This window comes from Ovis aries, chromosome 7, assembly GCF_016772045.2.
Source record: "Ovis aries strain OAR_USU_Benz2616 breed Rambouillet chromosome 7, ARS-UI_Ramb_v3.0, whole genome shotgun sequence".
Taxonomy (NCBI): Eukaryota; Metazoa; Chordata; class Mammalia; order Artiodactyla; family Bovidae; genus Ovis; species Ovis aries.
In genome coordinates this window covers 33,782,636-33,801,993 of record NC_056060.1, presented here as the reverse complement: position 1 = coordinate 33,801,993, position 19,358 = coordinate 33,782,636, and the positions used below count along the sequence as shown (strand labels likewise).

General features: G+C 43.0%; 2 protein-coding genes across 7 annotated transcripts in view; one reads left to right on the top strand and one right to left on the bottom strand.

The window, feature by feature from the left end:
- Window positions 1-364, bottom strand: part of EIF2AK4 (eukaryotic translation initiation factor 2 alpha kinase 4) — a 100,140-nt gene extending 99,776 nt beyond the window's left edge. For all 5 annotated transcript variants that reach the window (XR_006060344.1, XM_004010439.5, XM_060418589.1 and 2 more), the window contains exon 1: window positions 160-364. Coding sequence is in view for 4 of the 5 variants with exons in the window: in XM_004010439.5 (XP_004010488.2) it covers window positions 160-303 (144 nt within the window). In the remaining variant the exon portion in view is untranslated. The remainder of the gene's footprint in view (window positions 1-159) is intronic.
- Window positions 365-14,130: 13,766 nt separating this feature from the next.
- GPR176 (G protein-coupled receptor 176) overlaps window positions 14,131-19,358 on the top strand; it is a 116,291-nt gene continuing 111,063 nt past the window's right edge. For both annotated transcript variants that reach the window (XM_027971667.3, XM_042252255.2), the window contains exon 1: window positions 14,131-15,219. In XM_027971667.3, the coding sequence (XP_027827468.2) occupies window positions 15,048-15,219 (172 nt within the window). In that variant the 5' untranslated portion in view covers window positions 14,131-15,047. The remainder of the gene's footprint in view (window positions 15,220-19,358) is intronic.

The window sequence follows — 19,358 nt, the reverse complement described above, 5'->3', positions numbered from 1 at the left end:
AGCGCGGGTGGATCGTAAGGGATGAAAGGGATCCAGAATCCGAAGTGGGTGTCGGGTGTTCGCTTCCGGCAAGGCCGGGCGGGCCTAGCCGGGGTAGATCGCGCCAAGGGAGGCTGGGCCGCAGCACGCCAGCCCCGACCAGACATGCCAAGTTCCTACCCGTCCGCGCGCGTCCGGCCGCAGGTCCTGGAAGTCGGCGCCATAGATGGCCTCCAGGGCCTGCAGCTCGTGGTCCTGTCGTTGCGGGTAGCTCTCCGGCGGTTCGTCCCGGCCACGCCCGGGGGCCCCGCGGCCCCCGGCCATAGCAGTCCTGTGAGCCTGGAAGAACGGCCTGGCGGTAGCTGGTGGGCCCAGGCTCCACTCCGGGGGTGGGATCGTGGGCGGGGCTTCTAGCCGGGGCGGGCCTTCTAGCCGGGGCGGGCCTGGGGCGAGTCTCCGAACCGGAGGCGGGGTCAGGGATGAGGTTAGGGGCTCTACGCTAGCGAGAAAGACCCGAGCTGGAGCTCCACGCCCGCAGTGGGCGTGTGGGCAGGGCGCTGAGTCCCGGGCCCGGTCAGAGTTGGGGTGGGTCCCTCCGGCACGAAGACTAGTATTGCTGTGTGCTCAGTCGTGTCCGACTCTTTGCGACCCCATGGACTGTAGCCCACCAGGCTCCTCTGTCCGTGGGATTCTCCAGACAAGAATACTGGAGTGGGTTGCCATTTCCTTCTCCAGGCTAGTCCTGTTAGCGCGCTAACAGCAGTGGTGTGTGAGCGAACCTGCGGGAGTTTGGCCTACATTTTTCCGGGGGAATCTGAGCGGAGGAACTTGCAGGAACAAGAGAGATCAGATGAATCAGAATGGAATGATAATGCCAAAGGGTATGGTTTTCACGAAATAAGTCTCTAACAGAAGTGGCTGTCGGAACTCCTTTACTCTTGCAACGGTAAGAGACGAAACAAGAGTCAGACTTTGATGGATTTCCCAGAAGCTTTGACTCACCTTAAACCTTCCCAGAAGACGACCAGGAGTAAAAATTGTGACCAATACTCCTTCGCCCCTGTTTTATACCCTCACACTCGTCCCCTTAATCATAGATTCAACATCGTAGTGCATGTTCTTTGTTCCTATCTGCCCACCCTGTACCACCGTGCAGTTTAAACTGAAAAATGTTGCTCTACTCAGACATGAGCAACGTTCCCAGGAAGAGAATTATATTGCTTGTCCAGTTTGCTTGATGCAAATTTAAGAGGTCTCTCTGTTGTGTGCTGTCGCCAATCATATTTTTACAAGTTTATAAAATAACCTATCTACCTGGACCTTGTCATTGCGTTTCATCTTCAGTTGGCTACTAACGCTGCATATTGATTTAGAATAATCATATCATATTACCTCAAGTTAGATGTAAGTGACATTTCCTTCTGTCTACCTTGCTTACCCATATGTGTGTTGTGTTAAGTCGCTTCGGTCGTGTCCGACTCTGTGACCCTACGGACTGTAGCGCACCAGGCTCCTCTGTCCATGGGAATCTCCAGGCAAGAATATTGAAGTGGGTTGCCATTTACTCCTCCAGGGAATATTCCCTACCCAGGGATTGCATCCACGTCCATCTCTTATGTCTCTTGCATTGGCAGGCAGGTTTTTTAACGGTAGCTATACCTGGGCTTACCCCTATGTTGCTGTTGTTGTTGTTAAGTCACTCAGTCGTGCCCGACCCTTTGTGACCCCATGGACTGAAGCCCACCAGGCTCCTCTGTCGACGGGATTTTCCAAGCAAGGATACTGGAGTGGGTTGCCATTTCCTTCTCCATATACTGCTTGCTAAATAATGATGATTTAATTTTCTTGCTGTCATCTATATACTCAATTTTGGCCAAATAATACAAGGCACTAGTCTGACCGAAGGCCCCTTCAAATCTTCCCTCCCTGGGGGATCTGTTTGTTTTTCTTCCAGTGATGCCTGTCTAGGTAAATAGCACCATCGCCTCCCCAACCCAACCCAAGTAAGAGTAATCCTGGACATTGAGAGAGTTACCATTTCTTTCATTCATCCACTTCACTCTATCCTACTGACACTAGCTTGGTTCAGTCACCATAATCTCTTCCCTGGATGACTTCAGCAGTTGGGAAACTAGTCAGTGCTTTCATTCTTGCCCCACTTTAAGCCATTCTTCCTATTGCAGCCAAAGTAATGTTTCTAAGTAAAAAATATGGTCATATCACTCCAATCCCTAAAATCCTTCCATTTCTCCATTTTAAAAAATTACAATACTCTAATTATGGAAATTTTCACACATACATTAAAAGCAGAGGAAATATTACCACCTGCCCATATTCATCACCCAGTTTCAACAAATTTAGATATCTTGCCAATCTTACTTAATTTCTCCCCTCTCCTCAGCCCCCAACACACACACACACACACACACACACACACACACACACACCTCCCTAGGAATGAATCTCAAAGAAAATTTCAGATATCATATCATTCTTTCTATAAACACTTAGGTACATATGTCTAACAGATAAGGATATTTTACAAAGATAACATAATACTATCCTTATACCCTAAAAAATAAAAATTGCTTAGCATAATTTAATATCCAATTTATGTTCAAAATTCTCCATCTGTCTAAAATTAGAATCTGTACTGGGTGCTGGACCTATAAAGATATTATCAGAACAATCATCAAAATTTGAAGAGGGTCTTGTGGATTAGACAGCAGTATTATATCAGTGTTAATTTCCTGACATTAATGGTTGTCCTGTGGTCAAATATAAAATGTCCTTGTTATTAGGAAATTTCCACTCAAACCTTAAGGGGTAATAGGTTATTACATTTCCAATTATCTCCCAAGTGATAGAAAATAGAGGTATGATAAAGCAAGCATAGATATTGACCACTGGAGGATTTAGGTGGAGGATATGTGAGAATTCTTTGAATAATTTTTATCTTTTATGTAAGTTTGAAATTATCTCAAAGTCAAAATTTCACAACAACAGCAATAACAAAAAACTTGGCAAGCTGTTTTCCAAAGTGGGCATTCCCACCAGTTTATGAGAATTCTTGTTAGTCTACATCTTTGCCAATAATTGTTAAATTTAAAAAACTGTAATTGGTGTGCAGTAGTATCTCACTGGAGAAGGCAATGGCACCCCACTCCAGTACTCTTGCCTGGAAAATCCCATGGATAGAAGAGCCTGGTAGGCTGCAGTCCATGCTAAGCGTCAGACACGACTGAGTGACTTCCCTTTCACTTTTCACTTTCATGCACTGGAGAAGGAAATGGCAACCCACTCCAGTGTTCTTGCCTGGAGAATCCCAGGGACGGGGGAGCCTGGTGGGCTGCTGTCTCTGGGGTTGCACAGAGTTGGACACGACTGAAGTGACTTAGTAGTAGCAGTAGCAGTATCTCATTGTGCCTTAATTTACATTTTCCTGATGATATATAATATTTGTCAGCTTTTCATGTGCTTATTTGTCATTCATATATCTTGTCTGTTCATATCTTTTGCTCATTTTACAAATTAGGTTGTTTGTTTTCTCATTATTGAGTTTTGAGAATTCTTATATTCTGAAGTAAGTCTATTATCAGATATGTAATTTACGAAGATTTTCTCCTAGTCTGTGGCTTGCCTTTTTATTATTTTAACAATGTTTTACAAAGAGAATAGTTCTTACTTTTGAGGGAATTCAGTTTATCAGTTTTTATCTTTCATGAATCATGTTCTATCGTCCTATCCAAGACATTTTTGCCTAACTCAAAGTCACAAAGATTTTCCTCCATGTATTCATCTAGAACTTTCGTCGTTTTTGGTTTTACATTTAGGTCTATCATGAGTTTTAGTTAAAGTGTTAAACATATACTGATCATATGACTAGGTATTTATTTATCAAAGAGAAATGAGAGCATATGTCCATATAAAGACTTGTAATTGAATGTTCATAGCCCTTAATTACCAAACTGAAAACAAAAAGTGATGGACAAATTGAGGTAAAAACAAACTGAGATGTATCAGTAAAATCAACAGAACACTATGCAGCAATGAAAAGAAATTTGCTATGTATAGTAATAACATGGATGAATCTCAAAATAATTTTGCTGAGAGAATCCAGACAAAAGAGTACATACTGTATGATTCCTCTTATACAAAATTCTAAGAACAAACTTAGTGATAGGAAGAAGGTAAGCGATTGCCCGGGGTTAGATGACAAAGGTGAGCCACAGGAAGGGATTCTAGAAGAATGGAGTGATTGATATATTCATTATCTTAATTATGATGATAGTTTCACAGATATTTGCATATATCAAAACTGATCAAACTGTACAATATATGCAATTTATTGTTATGTCAGTTATACCCTTCCCAGGAGTGTTAGTGGTAAAGAACCCACCTGCCAGTTCAGATGATGCAAGAGACTTGGGTTTGATCCCTGGGTTGGGAAGATCCCCTGGAGACGGGCATGGCAACGCACTCCAGTATTCATGCCTGGAGACTCCCATGGACAGAGGAACCTGGTGGGGTACAGTCCACAGAGTCACAAAGAGTCAGACACAACTGAGCAACTAACACTATTGTATGTCAGTTATACCCTAATAGTCTGTTAAAAGGAAGAGATTTGTTTTGTTTTGTTTTACAGTGCTTTGTATTAGGATCCAAACAAGGCCCACACATTGTATTTGGTTGCCTTGCTGATCATTCGAAAGTAAAGACTGCCTCTTTGCCTGGCTTCCAGCAAATAACCTCTAAACTCTCGGAGCATTCAGACTGCTAAAAGTGTTTATAAATGGGCTTCACATACAATTTTCAGGACACCCAAGATTTCCTTATTCTCTAACCCTTCCTTAAATCCTTAGATCAGTTCTCCAAGGAAGAGTCTCTATTTACCTGTGCCCTTCTTGTTTCTCCACAGTATCAGTACATCTCCTGGACTTGCTGTTTACCCTCAATTTTCCAAGGGAAAACTCCCAGATTGTTGGTCATTGTCCCCAAATTTTAAAATTATAATCTCATTCATTCCTAAAGGATATTTTCACTGGATATATATATAGAATTTGGGGTCAGTGGTTCTTTTGTTTCAGCACTTGAAAATGTTATGCTACTTCTTTCTGGCCTATGTAGTTTGAATTCAGTTCAGTTCAGTCACTCAGTACCAACTCCTGGAGTCCACCCAAACCCATGTCCATTGAGTCGGTGATGCCATCCAATCATCTCTTCCTCTGTTGTCCCCTTCTCCTCTTGCCCTCAATCTTTCCCAGCATCAGGGTCTCTTCTAATGAGTCAGCTCTTCGCATCAGGTGGCCAAAGTATTGGAGTTTCAGTTTCAACATCGGTCCTTTCAATGAATATTCAGGACTGATTTCCTTTAGGCTGGACTGGTTGGATCTCCTTGCAGTCCAAGGGACTCTCAAGAGTTTTCTCCAACACTACAGTTCAAAAGCATCGATTCTTCAGCACTCAGCTTTCTTTATAGTCCAACTCTCACATCCGTACATGACCACTGGAAAAACCATAGCTTTGACCAGATGGACCTTTGTTGACAAAGTAATGTCTCTGCTTTCTAATATGCTGTCTAGGTTGGTCATCACCTTTCTTCCAAGGGTTAAGTGTCTTTTAATTTCATGGCTGCAGTCACCATCTGCAGTGATTTTGGATCCCAGAAAAATAAAGTCAGCCTCTCTACTATCATTCACATTGCTTCTCCCTATAGATAAAGTGGCTTTTCACTATGGCTACTTTTAAAGATTTTTTTCTTTGTTTTAGTGTCCAGAAGTTTGATTATAATGTGCCTTGGTATAGATTTCTTTGAGTTTATCCTGCTTAGAACTCACTTAGCTTCTTGAATCTGTAGCCATATGATTTTTGCCAAATACGGGAAATCTTCATATTCAAATCACCTCTTTGAATACTTTTTCTGCCCTGCTCTGTTTAGGTTCTCCTTATAGGAAGTAAAAACATTTACCTGTTCTTATCGCTCTTTAAGAAGTGGTCCAAGGAGCGGTGGCTGCGCGGGCGCAGGAGGGCCTCGAGGAGCTATCCCACACTGAAGGTCAGAAAGGGCGGCAGTGAGGAGATACCCCTCGTCCAAGGTAATGAGCAGTGGCTGTGCTTTGCTGGAACAGCTGTGAAGAGATACCCCACGCCCAAGGTAAGAGAAAGACAAGTAAGATGGTAGGTATTGCAAGAGGGCATCAGAGGGCAGACACACTGAAACCATACTCACAGAAAACTAGTCAATCTAATCACACTAGGACCACGCCTTCTCTAACTCAATGAAACTAAGCCATGCCTGTGGGGCAACCCAAGACGGGCGGGTCATGGTGGAGAGGTCTGACAGAATGTGGTCCACTGGAGAAGGGAATGGCAAGCCACTTCAGTACTCTTGCCTCGAGAACCCCATTAACAGTATGAAAAGGCAAAATGATGGGATACTGAAAGAGGAACTCCCCAGGTCAGTAGGTGCCCAATATGCTACTGGAGATCAGTGGAGAAATAACTCCAGAAAGAATGAAGGGATGGAGCCAAAGCAAAAACAATACCCAGCTGTGGATGTGACTGGTGATAGAAGCAAAGTCCGATGCTGTAAAGAGCAATATTGCATAGGAACCTGGAATATCAGGTCCATGAATCAAGGCAAATTGGAAGTGGTCAAACAAGAGATGGCAAGAGTGAACGTCAACATTCTAGGAATCAGCAAACTAAAATGGACTGGAATGGGTGAATTTAACTCAGATGACCATTATATCTACTGCAGGCAGGAATCCCTCAGAAGAAATGCAGTAGCCACCATGGTCAGCAAAAGAGTCCGAAATGCAGTACTTGGATGCACTCTCAAAAATGACAGAATGATCTCTGCTTGTTTCCAAGGCAAACCATTCAGTATGACTAATCCAAGTCTATGCCCCAATCAGTAACGCTGAAGAAGCTGAAGTTGAACAGTTCTATGAAGACCTACCAGACCTTTTAGAACTAACACCTAAAAAAGATATCCTTTTCATTATAGGGGGCTGGAACGCAAAAGTAGGAAGTCAAGAAACACCTGGAGTAACAGGCAAATTTGGCCTTGGAATACGGAATGAAGCAGGGCAAAGATAAATGAGTTTTGCCAAGAAAATGCACTGGTCATAGCAAACACCCTCTTCCAACAACACAAGCGAAGACTCTACACATGGACATCACCAGATGGTCAACACTGAAATCAGATTGATTATATTCTTTGCAGCCAAAGATGGAGAAGCTCTATACAGTCAACAAAAACAAGACCAGGAGCTGACTGTGGCTTGGATCATGAACTCCTTATTACCAAATTCAGACTTAAATTGAAGAAAGTAGGGAAAACCACTAGACCATCCAGGTATGACCTAAATCAAATCCCTTATGACTATACAGTGGAAGTGAGAAATAGATTTAAGGGCCTAGATCTGATAGATAGAGTGCCTGATGAACTATGGAATGAGGTTTGAGACATTGTACAGGAGACAGGGATGAAGACCATCCCCATGGAAAAGAAATGCAAAAAAGCAAAATGGCTGTCTGGGGAGGCCTTACAAATAGCTGTGAAAAGAAGAGAAGGGAAAAGCAAAGGAGAAAAGAAAAGATATAAGCATCTGAATGCAGAGTTCCAAAGAATAGCAAGAAGAGATAAGAAAGCCTTCTTCAGTGATCAATGCAAAGAAATAGAGGAAAAGAACAGAATGGGAAAGACTAGAGATCTCTTCAAGAAAATTAGAGATACCAAAGGAACATGCAAAGATGGGCTCAATAAAGGACAGAAACGGTATGGACCTAACAGAAGCAGAAGATATTAAGAAGAGGTGGCAAGAATACACAGAAGAACTGTACAAAAAAGATCTTCACAACCCAGATAATCACGATGGTGTGATCACTCATCTAGAGCCAGACATCCTGGAATGTGAAGTCAAGTGGGCCTTAGAAAGCATCACTACGAACAAAGCTAATGGAGGTGATGGGATTCCAGTTGAGCTATTTCAAATCCTGAAAGATGATGCTTTGAAAGTGCTGCACTCAATATGCCAGCAAATTTGGAAAACTCAGCAGTGGCCACAGGACTGGGAAAGATCAGTTTTCATTCCAATCCCAAAGAAAGGCAATGCCAAAGAATGCTCAAACTACTGCACAATTGCACTCATCTCACATGCTAGTAAAGTAATGCTCAAAATTCTCCAAGCCAGGCTTCAGCAATACGTGAACCATGAACTTCCTGATGTTCAAGCTGGTTTTAGAAAAGGCAGAGGAACCAGAGATCAAATTGCCAACATCTGATGGATCATGAAAAAAGCAAGAGAGTTCCAGAAAAACATCTACTTCTGCTTTATTGACTATGCCAAAGCCTTTGACTGTGTGGATCACAATAAACTGTGGAAAATTCTGAAAGAGATGGGAATACCAGACCACCTGACCAGCCTCTTGAGAAGCCTGTATGCAGGTCAGGAAGCAACAGTTAGAACTAGACATGGAACAGACTGGATCCAAATCGGAAAAGGAGTATGTCAAGGCTGTATATTTTCACCCTGCTTATTTAACTTCTATGCAGAGTACATCATGAGAAACGCTGGACTGGAAGAAACACAAGCTGGAATCAAGATTGCCGGGAGAAATATCAATAACGTCAGATATGCAGATGACACCACCCTTATGGCAGAAAGTGACGAGGAACTAAAAAGCCTCTTGATGAAAGTGAAAGAGGAGAGTGGAAAAGTTGGCTTAAAGCTCAACATTCAGAAAACGAAGATCATGGCATCCAGTCCCATCACTTCATGGGAAATAGATAGATAAACAGTGGAAACAGTGTCAGACTTTATTATTTTGGGCTCCAAAATCACTGCAGATGGTGATTGCAGCCATGAAATTAAAAGATGCTTACTCCTTGGAAGAAAAGTTATGACCAACCTAGATAGCATAGTCAAAAGCAGAGACATTACTTCGCCGACTAAAGTCCGTCTAGTCAAGGCTATGGTTTTTCCTGTGGTCATGTATAGATGTGAGAGTTGGACTGTGAAGAAGGCTGAGCGCTGAAGAATTGATGCTTTTGAACTGTGGTGTTGGAGAAGACTCTTGAGAGTCCCTGGACTGCAAGGAGATCCAACCAGTCCATTCTGAAGGAGATCGGCCCTGGGACTTCTTTGGAAGGAATGATGCTAAAGCTGAAACTACAGTGCTTTGGCCACCTCCTGCGAAGAGTTGACTCATTGGAAAAGACTCTGATGCTGGGAGGGATTGGGGGCAGGAGGAGAAGGGGGTGACAGAGGATGAGATGGCTGGATGGCATCACTGACTCGATGGACGTGAATCTGAGTGAACTTCGGGAGTGGTGATGGACAGGCAGGCCTGGTGTGCTGCGATTCATGGGGTCGCAAAGAGTCGGACACGATTGAGCGACTGAACGGAACTGAACTGAAAGCTCTCTCTGGCCTGGCAGGAGTAGGAGAGGCAATGTGGCTCCTGCTGCTCAAGAAAGTGTGAAATAAAAACTGCCCTTTTTGGGCATCACTTTGTGGGTATTTGTATGTAGCTACATATTGATATACCCAAATGAATCTTGTCCTCTATGGAATAAGTTAAGTAAATATTTTTAATCCAAAACTGTGTCACTACTTCTCAGTCATACTATTTTATAATCATATGTCCTCTTTTAGCAAAGAAGATACTGTCTTGACCTTTTAATTCACCCGAATCGATCTTTGATAATTTTTGGCTCTTTCAAGAAATTCCAAATTTATTCTTGGAGAACATATTTATCACTATCAGTGAAACAATGTTTCCTTTTATGATACAGGAAAGAATAGTACAGCTTCTGAAGTTAATTATAAAAGTTCAGTCAGTTCAGTTCAGTTGCTCAGTCATGTCCAACTCTTTGCGAACCTATGAACTGCAGCATGCCAGGCTTCCCTGTCCATCACCAATTCCTGGAGTCCACCCAAACCCATGTCCATTGAGTCGGTGATGCCATCCAACTATCTCATCCTCTGTCGTCCCCTTCTCCTCCTGCCCTCAAACTTTCCCAGCATCAGGGGCTTTTCCAATGAGTCAATTCTTTCCATCAGGTGGCCAAAGTATTGGAGTTTCAGCTTCAACATCAGTCCTTCCAATGAACACCCAGGACTGATTGCCTTTAGGATGGACTGGTTGGATCTCCTTGCAGTCCAAGGGACTCTCAAGAGTCTTCTCCAATACCACAGTTCAAAAACATCAATTCTTCTGCATTCAGCTTTCTTTATAGTCCAACTCTCACATCCATACATGACCACTGGAAAAACCATAGTCTTGACTAGGCAGACCTTTGTGGACAAAGTAATGTCTCTGCTTTCTAATATGCTGTCTAGGTTGGTCATAACTTTCCTTCCAAGGAGTAAGCATCTTTTAATTTCATGGCTGCAGTCACCATATGGAGTGATTTTGGAGCCCAGAAAGATAAAGTCAGTCACTGTTTCCACTGTTTCTCCATTTACTTGCCATGAAGTGATGGCAATTATAAAAATAAAGTGTAAAAGAGAGTCCCCCAAAGTATTGAGAAATCATACTGCTCTTCAACAGTTAAACGTTTTCCCAAGGTGACTTTTTTAAAGGTGATAGATAATATTTATGGATATTTTATTTTTGGCATACTTGCTATTAAAAAATTAGTCAGGTTGCTTTATAATCACTAAGTGTATATGTGTGTGTGAAATTACTGAGGCTTTCTGGGGGAAGAGGTATTCAGTCTTTCACCTTAGGTATTCTGGATGAATTTAATAGCAATCTATAGGTACAATGACTATTACAGATTGAGAAACTGCATTAGGAATTATAGATGCATATCAGTAGAAAACCATTTCTTAGTCCACATATTGAGATAATTTGGAACATGAAAAGGACTGTCTTAGGGTCTTTTAAATAAATAATTGCTTTGATGATAATTTAACTTACACCAGACTAAAACCTATAAAGTAAATGTGTTTAACCCAATAGTGTAAAAGCTAAATCCCGGACTTCTAAATCTTCAAACAAAATTTCTCTGAAAGCCAATTGTGTCCTTTGTTAGTGGCAAAATAAGTGGTTCTTCCATTTTTTTTTAAATATAGGACTTGTTCAGCAGTTTTTTATTCATATTTACAAAGAGATGATTGTTTAAAATGTTGACAGATAATGCTTTTTTTTGATATTTGTCATCTTTAAACATCAATAAACAGGATTCAATCTTACGTAGTTATGCTTTATTGATTTCCTGTGATGTGCCAGGTACTGTTAGAGATTTTCATTAATTTAGTATTTTATTGTCCTCTAAACAGCCTTGCAAAATAGGCATTTTTTATACCTATTTGATGGAGGAGGAAACTGAGCTTAGAGAGGTCATGTAACTGCCCAGTGTCACAAGTAGAAATGGGGCAATAGGCATTAGAACCCAGGTCCAACTGACACCATCATGTCCTTCCCCCCTACCCCATATTATACTCTTTCCCTTGAGGGAGCTGGTTTGTCTGTGTAAAGAGACAATCTGAGTATGCTAAGCTTAAATACTCCCCAAAGAAGCTATAAATGACAAATTTATCAGAGACCAGTAGGTTTTTGGACATGAAAAATCCAATAGTTTAATTGAGAGATGCCCAGGGGCTTTATTATGAGCTACTACTTTCATTTTATAAGTACCTAGGATATCCTTATTGCTACCAATATACACATTTTTTTTTTTTAAGTCCTGACTCACCTTCTATTCTCCAGAAATAAAGTCTATGCTCTCTTAAATATGCAGGCCCCAGTTTTCAGGATTCTATCTGCCAGGGTAGCCTGGTTTATGCCCTGATAATGAGCAGCTCCAAAAATCTTGGTTGTTTAGTATAACAAATATTTATTTCTTGCTTATATAAAATTTTATGTTATATTGGGGTGGATCTTGAGGGCATCTGCAATACCCGCCCTCCAATATGGTGACTCAGCAGTACAGTTTCAGTATTTCAGCTCTTCCAGTTCAACACAAGTCCCCTTCCACAATCACAATGGAAGGCAGCAGAGAGACTTGAGAATCACAACTGGCTTTTCACTACCACTGCCCAGAAATGATTTGTCACTTCTGCTTACATATCATTAGTTATTGTAGTCACATGACCTTGCCCATTGGCAGGGGCAGATAAGAAAAATAGTTTTCTGTATGCCGATAAGGCTTAGACAGTCTGGAATCTTCCTGCAATGCAGGAGACCTGGGTTCTATCCTTGAGTCAGGAAGATGCCCTGGAGAAGGAAATGGCAACCTGCTCCAGTATTCTTGCCTGGGAAATTCCATGGACAGAGGAACCTGGTGGGCTGCCGTCCACGGGGTCACGAAAGAGTTGGACATGACTTAGTGTCAACAACAACTACAAATGCCGAAAAGAAGAGGAGAATGAGATGTCACTGAACACTAATGATGTTTGCATAATAGCCTGCAATGTCTATGTCTGTTGTATAGGTATAGAAATAGCCATTTGGAAATAGAACTATTAGTCCAGATGAGTAGCCAGCAGCCATAAGGATACCTCTTTTCTTAGCAAACTGTTGCTTGGGTTTACTGATGCAAAACACTCCCAGCTTTTTCCTTCTTTCCACCTTTAGTGAGAGGCCATGCAGGGACATATGACAGTGTAGGGTTGGGGACACGAGGGAGGAGGAAGAGACAGTCAATGATGAAAGGGAAGAAGGGGGCAATAAAACTCACAGACCCCTCCTCACTTCCCCCAACCTTCTCCTTGGTCTTTGCAGTTATCTCCAGTCCTATTCCATCTCTTGTTTTCCCTACCCAAGTCCCTTCCTGCTCTTTGATACATAGCCAAGAAAGTTGGAATCCAGGAATTCCTTTGAAGATAAATGGATCCTATATCTTTCCATAGACATGGAAATACTTATCAGCACCCATATGCTAACACTGGGAAGACTGAAGAAGGTAGGTCTCCGGAGAGCCCTTTCAAGAAAAGTAATTAGATGCAGAGGGAGGTGGGAGGGGGGTTCAAGAGGGACACATGTATGCCTGAGGCTGATTCATGCTGATGTATGGCAAAACCCATCACAATATTGTGAGGTAATTATCCTCTGATTTAAATAAGAAAAAAAAGAAAAGTAATTAGGGTTAACAGGGAAAGAGAAGCAGCCTTATAGTGGCATGATTAGTCTTGAGACAACCAAGAAATAACTGTAATTTTAATCAATTCGTAAGTTATTGTCCTGGGACCTAGTCCTACCCAGCACTATGTCAAAGCCCTCTACTGTGTCCTTCACTTATTAATACAAAACAAAAAAAAGGTCAAACAGGCAAATATTTAGTTGTCTTCTCATCTCATTTGTCATTTTCTCTTTTCCCCCAATCCTCTCTTTGGATGCCATACCTGTTCCTTTTCCCCTTAGGCTTCTCTGTGCCATTTTCCCCCTCGTTTACTTGGTCATCCCAGCTTCCCAATTGTTTGCATCAGCGGGCAGAAAGTTGCTCACTCAATCCCAGAATCCACCCTGTTGGGGTTGGGGTGTATGGGGTGTGTGTATGTCCCTACGGACTGCATCCTATCTGTGAGTGTGTGTATGTCCCTATGGGTTGTACCCTATGCGTGTGTGACCCATGGACTGTAGACCTCCAGGCTCCTCTGCCCATGGAATTTTCCAGGCAAGAATACTGGAGCGGGTTGCCATTTCCAACTACACAGGATCTCCCCCACCCAGAGGTGAAACTGTAGTCTCTTTTGCCTTTTGCATTGGCAAACGGATTCTTTACCACTGCACCACGAAATGGGACTAAGTGAAAAGGCTCAGGAAACTAGTACACTGGATTTCTAAATCCCATCTTTCTTAAATAACTTCAGCTACACCCAAAGCCTGATGAACGAGACTGGGCTCCCTGCCCAGGTGGCAACGACGACGTGGAATTATCAGCCTCAGGCAGCCCCAGCTGAAGAGATAAGGAGTACTTAACGACAGCATTAAAAGATGCGAAGCACCGGAGGAGCACCGGGCTTGTCCACCGGAGCCAGACCCGGCTCCTCAGTGCCTGCCATTCCCCGTCTAGGCTGTCGGGCTCGTTGGTGGGGAGGGGGGGCAAGATGGCGGCGCCCTTCCCCTCTTCTAGGCTGAGCGTGAGGGCGGGGCCGCGCGTGTCACGTGGCCGCGCTCGCGGGCCGCTCGCTCCCCATTGCCCCAGGCGCACGGCAGGAGTCCGGTGCCCTCGCAGAAGGTGGCTCTGCACTCCTAGGGGTGTCTTCTCGTGTCCCCGCAAAGTCTGGAGGCTCTCTCGCTGCAACTGAGAGCCGGAGCGGGTCCAGGAAACGGGGCACTGGGCTGTGCAGAAGCAAAGGGGCTGCAGAACAAGATCCCTGCAGCCCGCGCTGAGGCAGGAGGTCTGAGCACTCAGCGAGGGGCTGGGCAGGAAACCTCGCGGGCATTCTGAGGGACAGCCGGGCCGGGCGTTGAGGGCGAGGCTATTGGAGAGGTTCAGAGCTTTCCACCCTGACCATGAGCGCTGTGAGGGGCTCCAGGGTCCCCTTGGGACTCCAAGCATTTGACTTGGCCATTTTCCGGGTTTCCCATGGCCATCTATCCTCGAAGCCAGCAGAACTGAGAAAGGGCTTCAGCTAAATGTTTTCTTCCCTCTGAGGAGAGGGCCTGAGTCTGCCAGTCTGAGGAGACTCGAGAGGACCTTCGGTGGTAGGAGCTGAGGTTGAAGAGGGCGGCGGGAGCAAAGAGCGCCCTCCTTGACTATCAGAAACCTCCTGTGTTTCCCTCTCTGCTAAGTGGTCTTGGCGGAGCTGACCACCCAAGAGGGACGGACGACGCTTGGGGGGCTCTGACCGTGCCGCCTTCATGTGGCTGCTGACGGGGGCCCGGGAGGGAGCGGGCATGGGGCGAAGCCTCGCCCTCTCAGCTCCCCGCCTCCCAGGAGCCGGGGCTGGCGATGTGGAGACCTGAGGGGACCCGCGGCTGCCCGGGGTTCTTCAGGACTCCACCAGGCACCCGCGCGTTCCTCCGCGCCCGGGGCTGGCGAAGGTGGCGCCGGGGTCCAAGACGAGCGCACGGGCGGGCGACGACTGAGCGGGAGCCCCAGCCTTGCCATGGGGCATAACGGTAGCTGGATTTCCCGAAATGCCAGCGAGCCGCGCAACGCGTCCAGCGCCGAGGCGGCGGGCGCCAACCGCAGCGCGCTCGGGGAGTTTGGCGAGGCGCAGCTGTACCGCCAGTTCACCACCAGCGTGCAGGTCGTCATCTTCATAGGCTCGCTGCTCGGTAAGCCGCCCGCTGGGGCGCCTCCCGGGTGGGCTTCCCCGAGAGCTCAGGCACGGAGAGCCGGGATGGGGCGTCGCTGGAGCCTCCTTGGGTTTCGGGGTGCCTGGAAAAAGTGCAGATAGTTGAAGGAGGTTTAAGAATGCCAGGGTAACTGAAGGGGAGTTAAGCAGGGATGGTCGGCTGCAGCGCCCAAGCTGGAAACAGGAGTTCCGGTAGGGTTTGGTCCCGAGTGGAGGAGCAATTGCCTGGCCCCGGCGGAGGTCAACCTCTCCAGGAGGCTGTTTGAGGACCGCTTTGGGATGGTCACTGGGTTGTGCCCATCCTGAGTACCATGGCGGTGCGCTGGCCCCGACCTCTTGTTGACAAATACAGAGCCACAAAGCTTCAGTTTTGTTGCTGATGACTGATATGTTTTGCGCTCCTATCTATTCTTTGTATACATTTTTGTATTTTCCCCCAAGAACCCTATTTTGCGCGCTTTTGAAAAAATGGGTTGCTTCTTCGGAACACCAACCTCTGGTAAACAACCTTGTGGAGTTAAGCTCTGTGTTGCCTTCAGATATTTTTAAACCCCGAAACGAAATAAATCCCAATATACTTTTCTCCCTAGGTTTTTTTGTTTGTTTGTTTTTAAAGTATAGGATAAAGACAGGAGAAAAAACACAAAACACTACACACAACAAATTTAGGAATACTTGTTGGGGGAGGAAAAGACCAACGAAATAAAATGAGTGGTTAGTAAAAATATTAGTGCACTAATGTGAGAATTACCTGAACTTCTGGTAGCTACTCTTTGAATGATAAATGATACAATGAATATTCATTTTTGTTGAGATTTGTTGTTCATGTTGCATATTACTTGTAAATATGTGGCTTCCTTTCAAATATAAATTCTCTGATAATGGCATTTAAAGGTTGTGAAAAGATTGATTGTAATTATGTGTGATATTATGGCCAAGAGCAGTCTTAAAGTTTCAAAGTAGGAATAGATTACTTTTTTGTAGACACTTGTGAATTTCCATGGAAACCAAGATAATTGACATCAAAAAGACCATGAAACATCAACTATATCCCAATTTAAAAGAAAAAGAATAACACACTATAGTAAATAAAAAAAACAGACTATGGCAGAATTGTTTATAATTTCCTTATGTAACTTCTGTAATTGTCATCATCCTGTCCCATTCTAGCATATTTATCTTTCACTTTTTGTCATGAGGACATTTTCAGGAGGTGACACTAATGGGCTATATGTAGATTTATGTGTGTATGTTATGTGTTTTTATGAGTGGAATATATATGCATAATAACAAAGCAAAAGCTTGTGTCCCAAATATTTTTAGTATTCACTTAGCAAACAGTAAACACTGAACACCAACTGGGTATCAAGCACAATGCACTACAGATTTTTGAGAGTTAAATTCTAATATTGCCACACTTACTTAAAGAGTAGATTATTATTGGGGAGGCAGTAGAAGTGGCTGCATTTTTATTTCTGCATTTATTCTGCATATATCTGCATATATATATATATATATATATATATATATATATATATATATATATAAGAGAGAGAGAGAGGAGGGAATGTTTTGCTTTTTTCATTGGTAGCTTTAACCCTGAAGGAAGATGGTGCCTAGAGAAATTTTCTCATAGGTTGAATCTGAAAACTTCAGTACTACTGAAATAGGAAACAGAGCATGTCTATAAAGGACAAAACAAACAATGCACAGTTAACTAATGCTTTGCTTCCCATGTACTTTCAGTTCTGGTAACTTGCATTGGATTCAGGAGTTCCTAGGTAAATATACCCTTAATTGAACTTTTTCTACACAGCGCTTTAATTGACATGCAAAAACTGCTTTTATGGATATCTTCAAAGAGAAGACTGATTTTGCTCCTGATCTTTGGTTATACTTGACTTGACCTAGTCAGGATTCCCCCTTACACATGACTTAAGCCCTTCTAGGAGAGAATTCCATTTTCTCCTTTTTATTTTTTATAAGAAGTATAAATATGGTTAAATTTCTAGAAATCAAAAGTCAGAGAACTTATGCGAACATGAAAGGCATTTCTGGTTTTCATAAAAGCTTAGCTACATAGCATTGCCTTGTGCACTTGTTATTGGTATTATTGGTTCATTGTTCTCTGAGGATTTGACCCATACAAACATGTCTATGTCATTACATCCTGGTGAATGCCAGTTGAGGCTCTCAGAGCTTAAGTTCCAGAGCCATGTGTAGTCAGTTGCATGGCAAGTAAACTTGGGAAGCCTAGTTTCATGAAGCCCCAAAAGAGAAAAATTATCCCAGAAGAATCTAGGATAAAAAGTAAAGCAGAAGAGTGAATAGTATCTGGAATAGCATATGACACTGATTTAATCTGCTTGTTTCCCCTGTCTCTAAACATGGGAGAATGAATTTTTCCCTTTGAGTAAATTCCCATATTGTCAACATAGATTTTTTGTTGGGATTTCCAGATACCTGCTATATGTGAAAATTTCTTTGTACTGTTGACATCTTACAGCTTCTTTTGAAAACTGTTTTAGTGCCTTGTATGAGGGAAAAATAACATCAAGAAATAGCTATAATATTTCAACTCTGCTGCTGCTGCTGCTGCTAAGTTGCTTCAGTTGTGTCCAACTCTGTGCGACCCCATAGACAGCAGCCCACCAGGCTCCCCCGTCCCTGGGATTCTCCAGGCAAGAACACTGGAGTGGGTTGCCATTTCCTTCTCCAATGCATGAAAGTGAAGTCGCTCAGAGAACATTATTTGCTGTGTTGAAAATGAACTCAAGAATTGTATATAATATTATTCAAATAATGCCTTTTGAAGGTTTTTGTGAGTTAGTGTCTCTCAGCCTTTTTGTGCAACATCTTGGGATATCTTCAGATATACTGTAGATGTTGAAAGAGAGTCAAATAGCTTAGATTGCCTTTGATAAATATATAGCATTAGTAGTGAGCAATGTGAAATCAAAGACTAAAAAAGAATTGGAACCATCATTTCCAATAAATGTCTTGGATCTAACTCCTCAGAGTTGATCTTTTTCTTTTCCCTTATTCTCTTTGGATTCACAGTCCAAGGACCTGGAGAGCTGGACCCATTCTGGTGCTTTGACTTGAAAAAGGTCAGTGGTTGTGACCTAGTGTATTACCTCTCAGCTGCTTCTGGACAGATTGCCTCTTACCTGTTATTATCATCATTGGAGGCATTTAGATTTTCATAAATGAATTTGCTCTTATTTAAAGAAAATTAGCACTGTAGACAATAGCTAAAAAGTGTGTATCCTACCCTGAAATTTATTTTAAAATAGAGAAATCAGCCTGCCGTCCTCTTGCCAAAACACCATATGTACTGTTCTTAATTTTAACCTATCTCCCTTTTCCTTAGGAATAGTTTACTGTAAACAGACTATACCTATGTGAAGTTGATGACCTCAAATAAAGGTTCAAGTTGTCTGTTGCGTGATTTCTTGAGATGGTCATTGAAGTAATAATTTCAAAGGAAAGAGGGAGGGAAATTATATGTTGAATTGATTTGACAGATGATATGGGGGAACACTATTTTTGTTCATGATTGTCTGTAATCATTCAACAAAATTATATTGAGTACTAGCAGTGTTCATGGCACTCGTTTGACAGAGAAATATATTTGTGCTTTTGATACTAGTTGAAATTAACCAGTTAATTAACCAGCTGGATAGTTCTTGGAGCTCCTTAGTTAAATTTTTGAGGGAAACAATGTTACTGCTAGTTTGTGTTCATAAGACATACATACAAGGATGGTTTTTCATAATTATATACAATATAGTATGTTGGCCATGATTATAGGCAATAACAATGTAATAGTAACAGTCTGTATATATACGTACATACATACATATATATACACATATATGGTTTCCCTGGTGACTCAGTGGTAAAGAGTTTGCTTGCCAGTGCTGGAGATGCAAGAGACATGGGTTCAATCCCTAGGTCAGGAAGGTCTCTTGGAGTAGGAAATGGCAACCTACTCCAGTATTCTTGCCTGGAAAATTCCCTGGATGGAGGAACCTGGCAATCCACAGTCCATGAGGCCACCAAGAGTCAGACACAACTGAGCATGCACACACACACACACACACACGCACACACGCT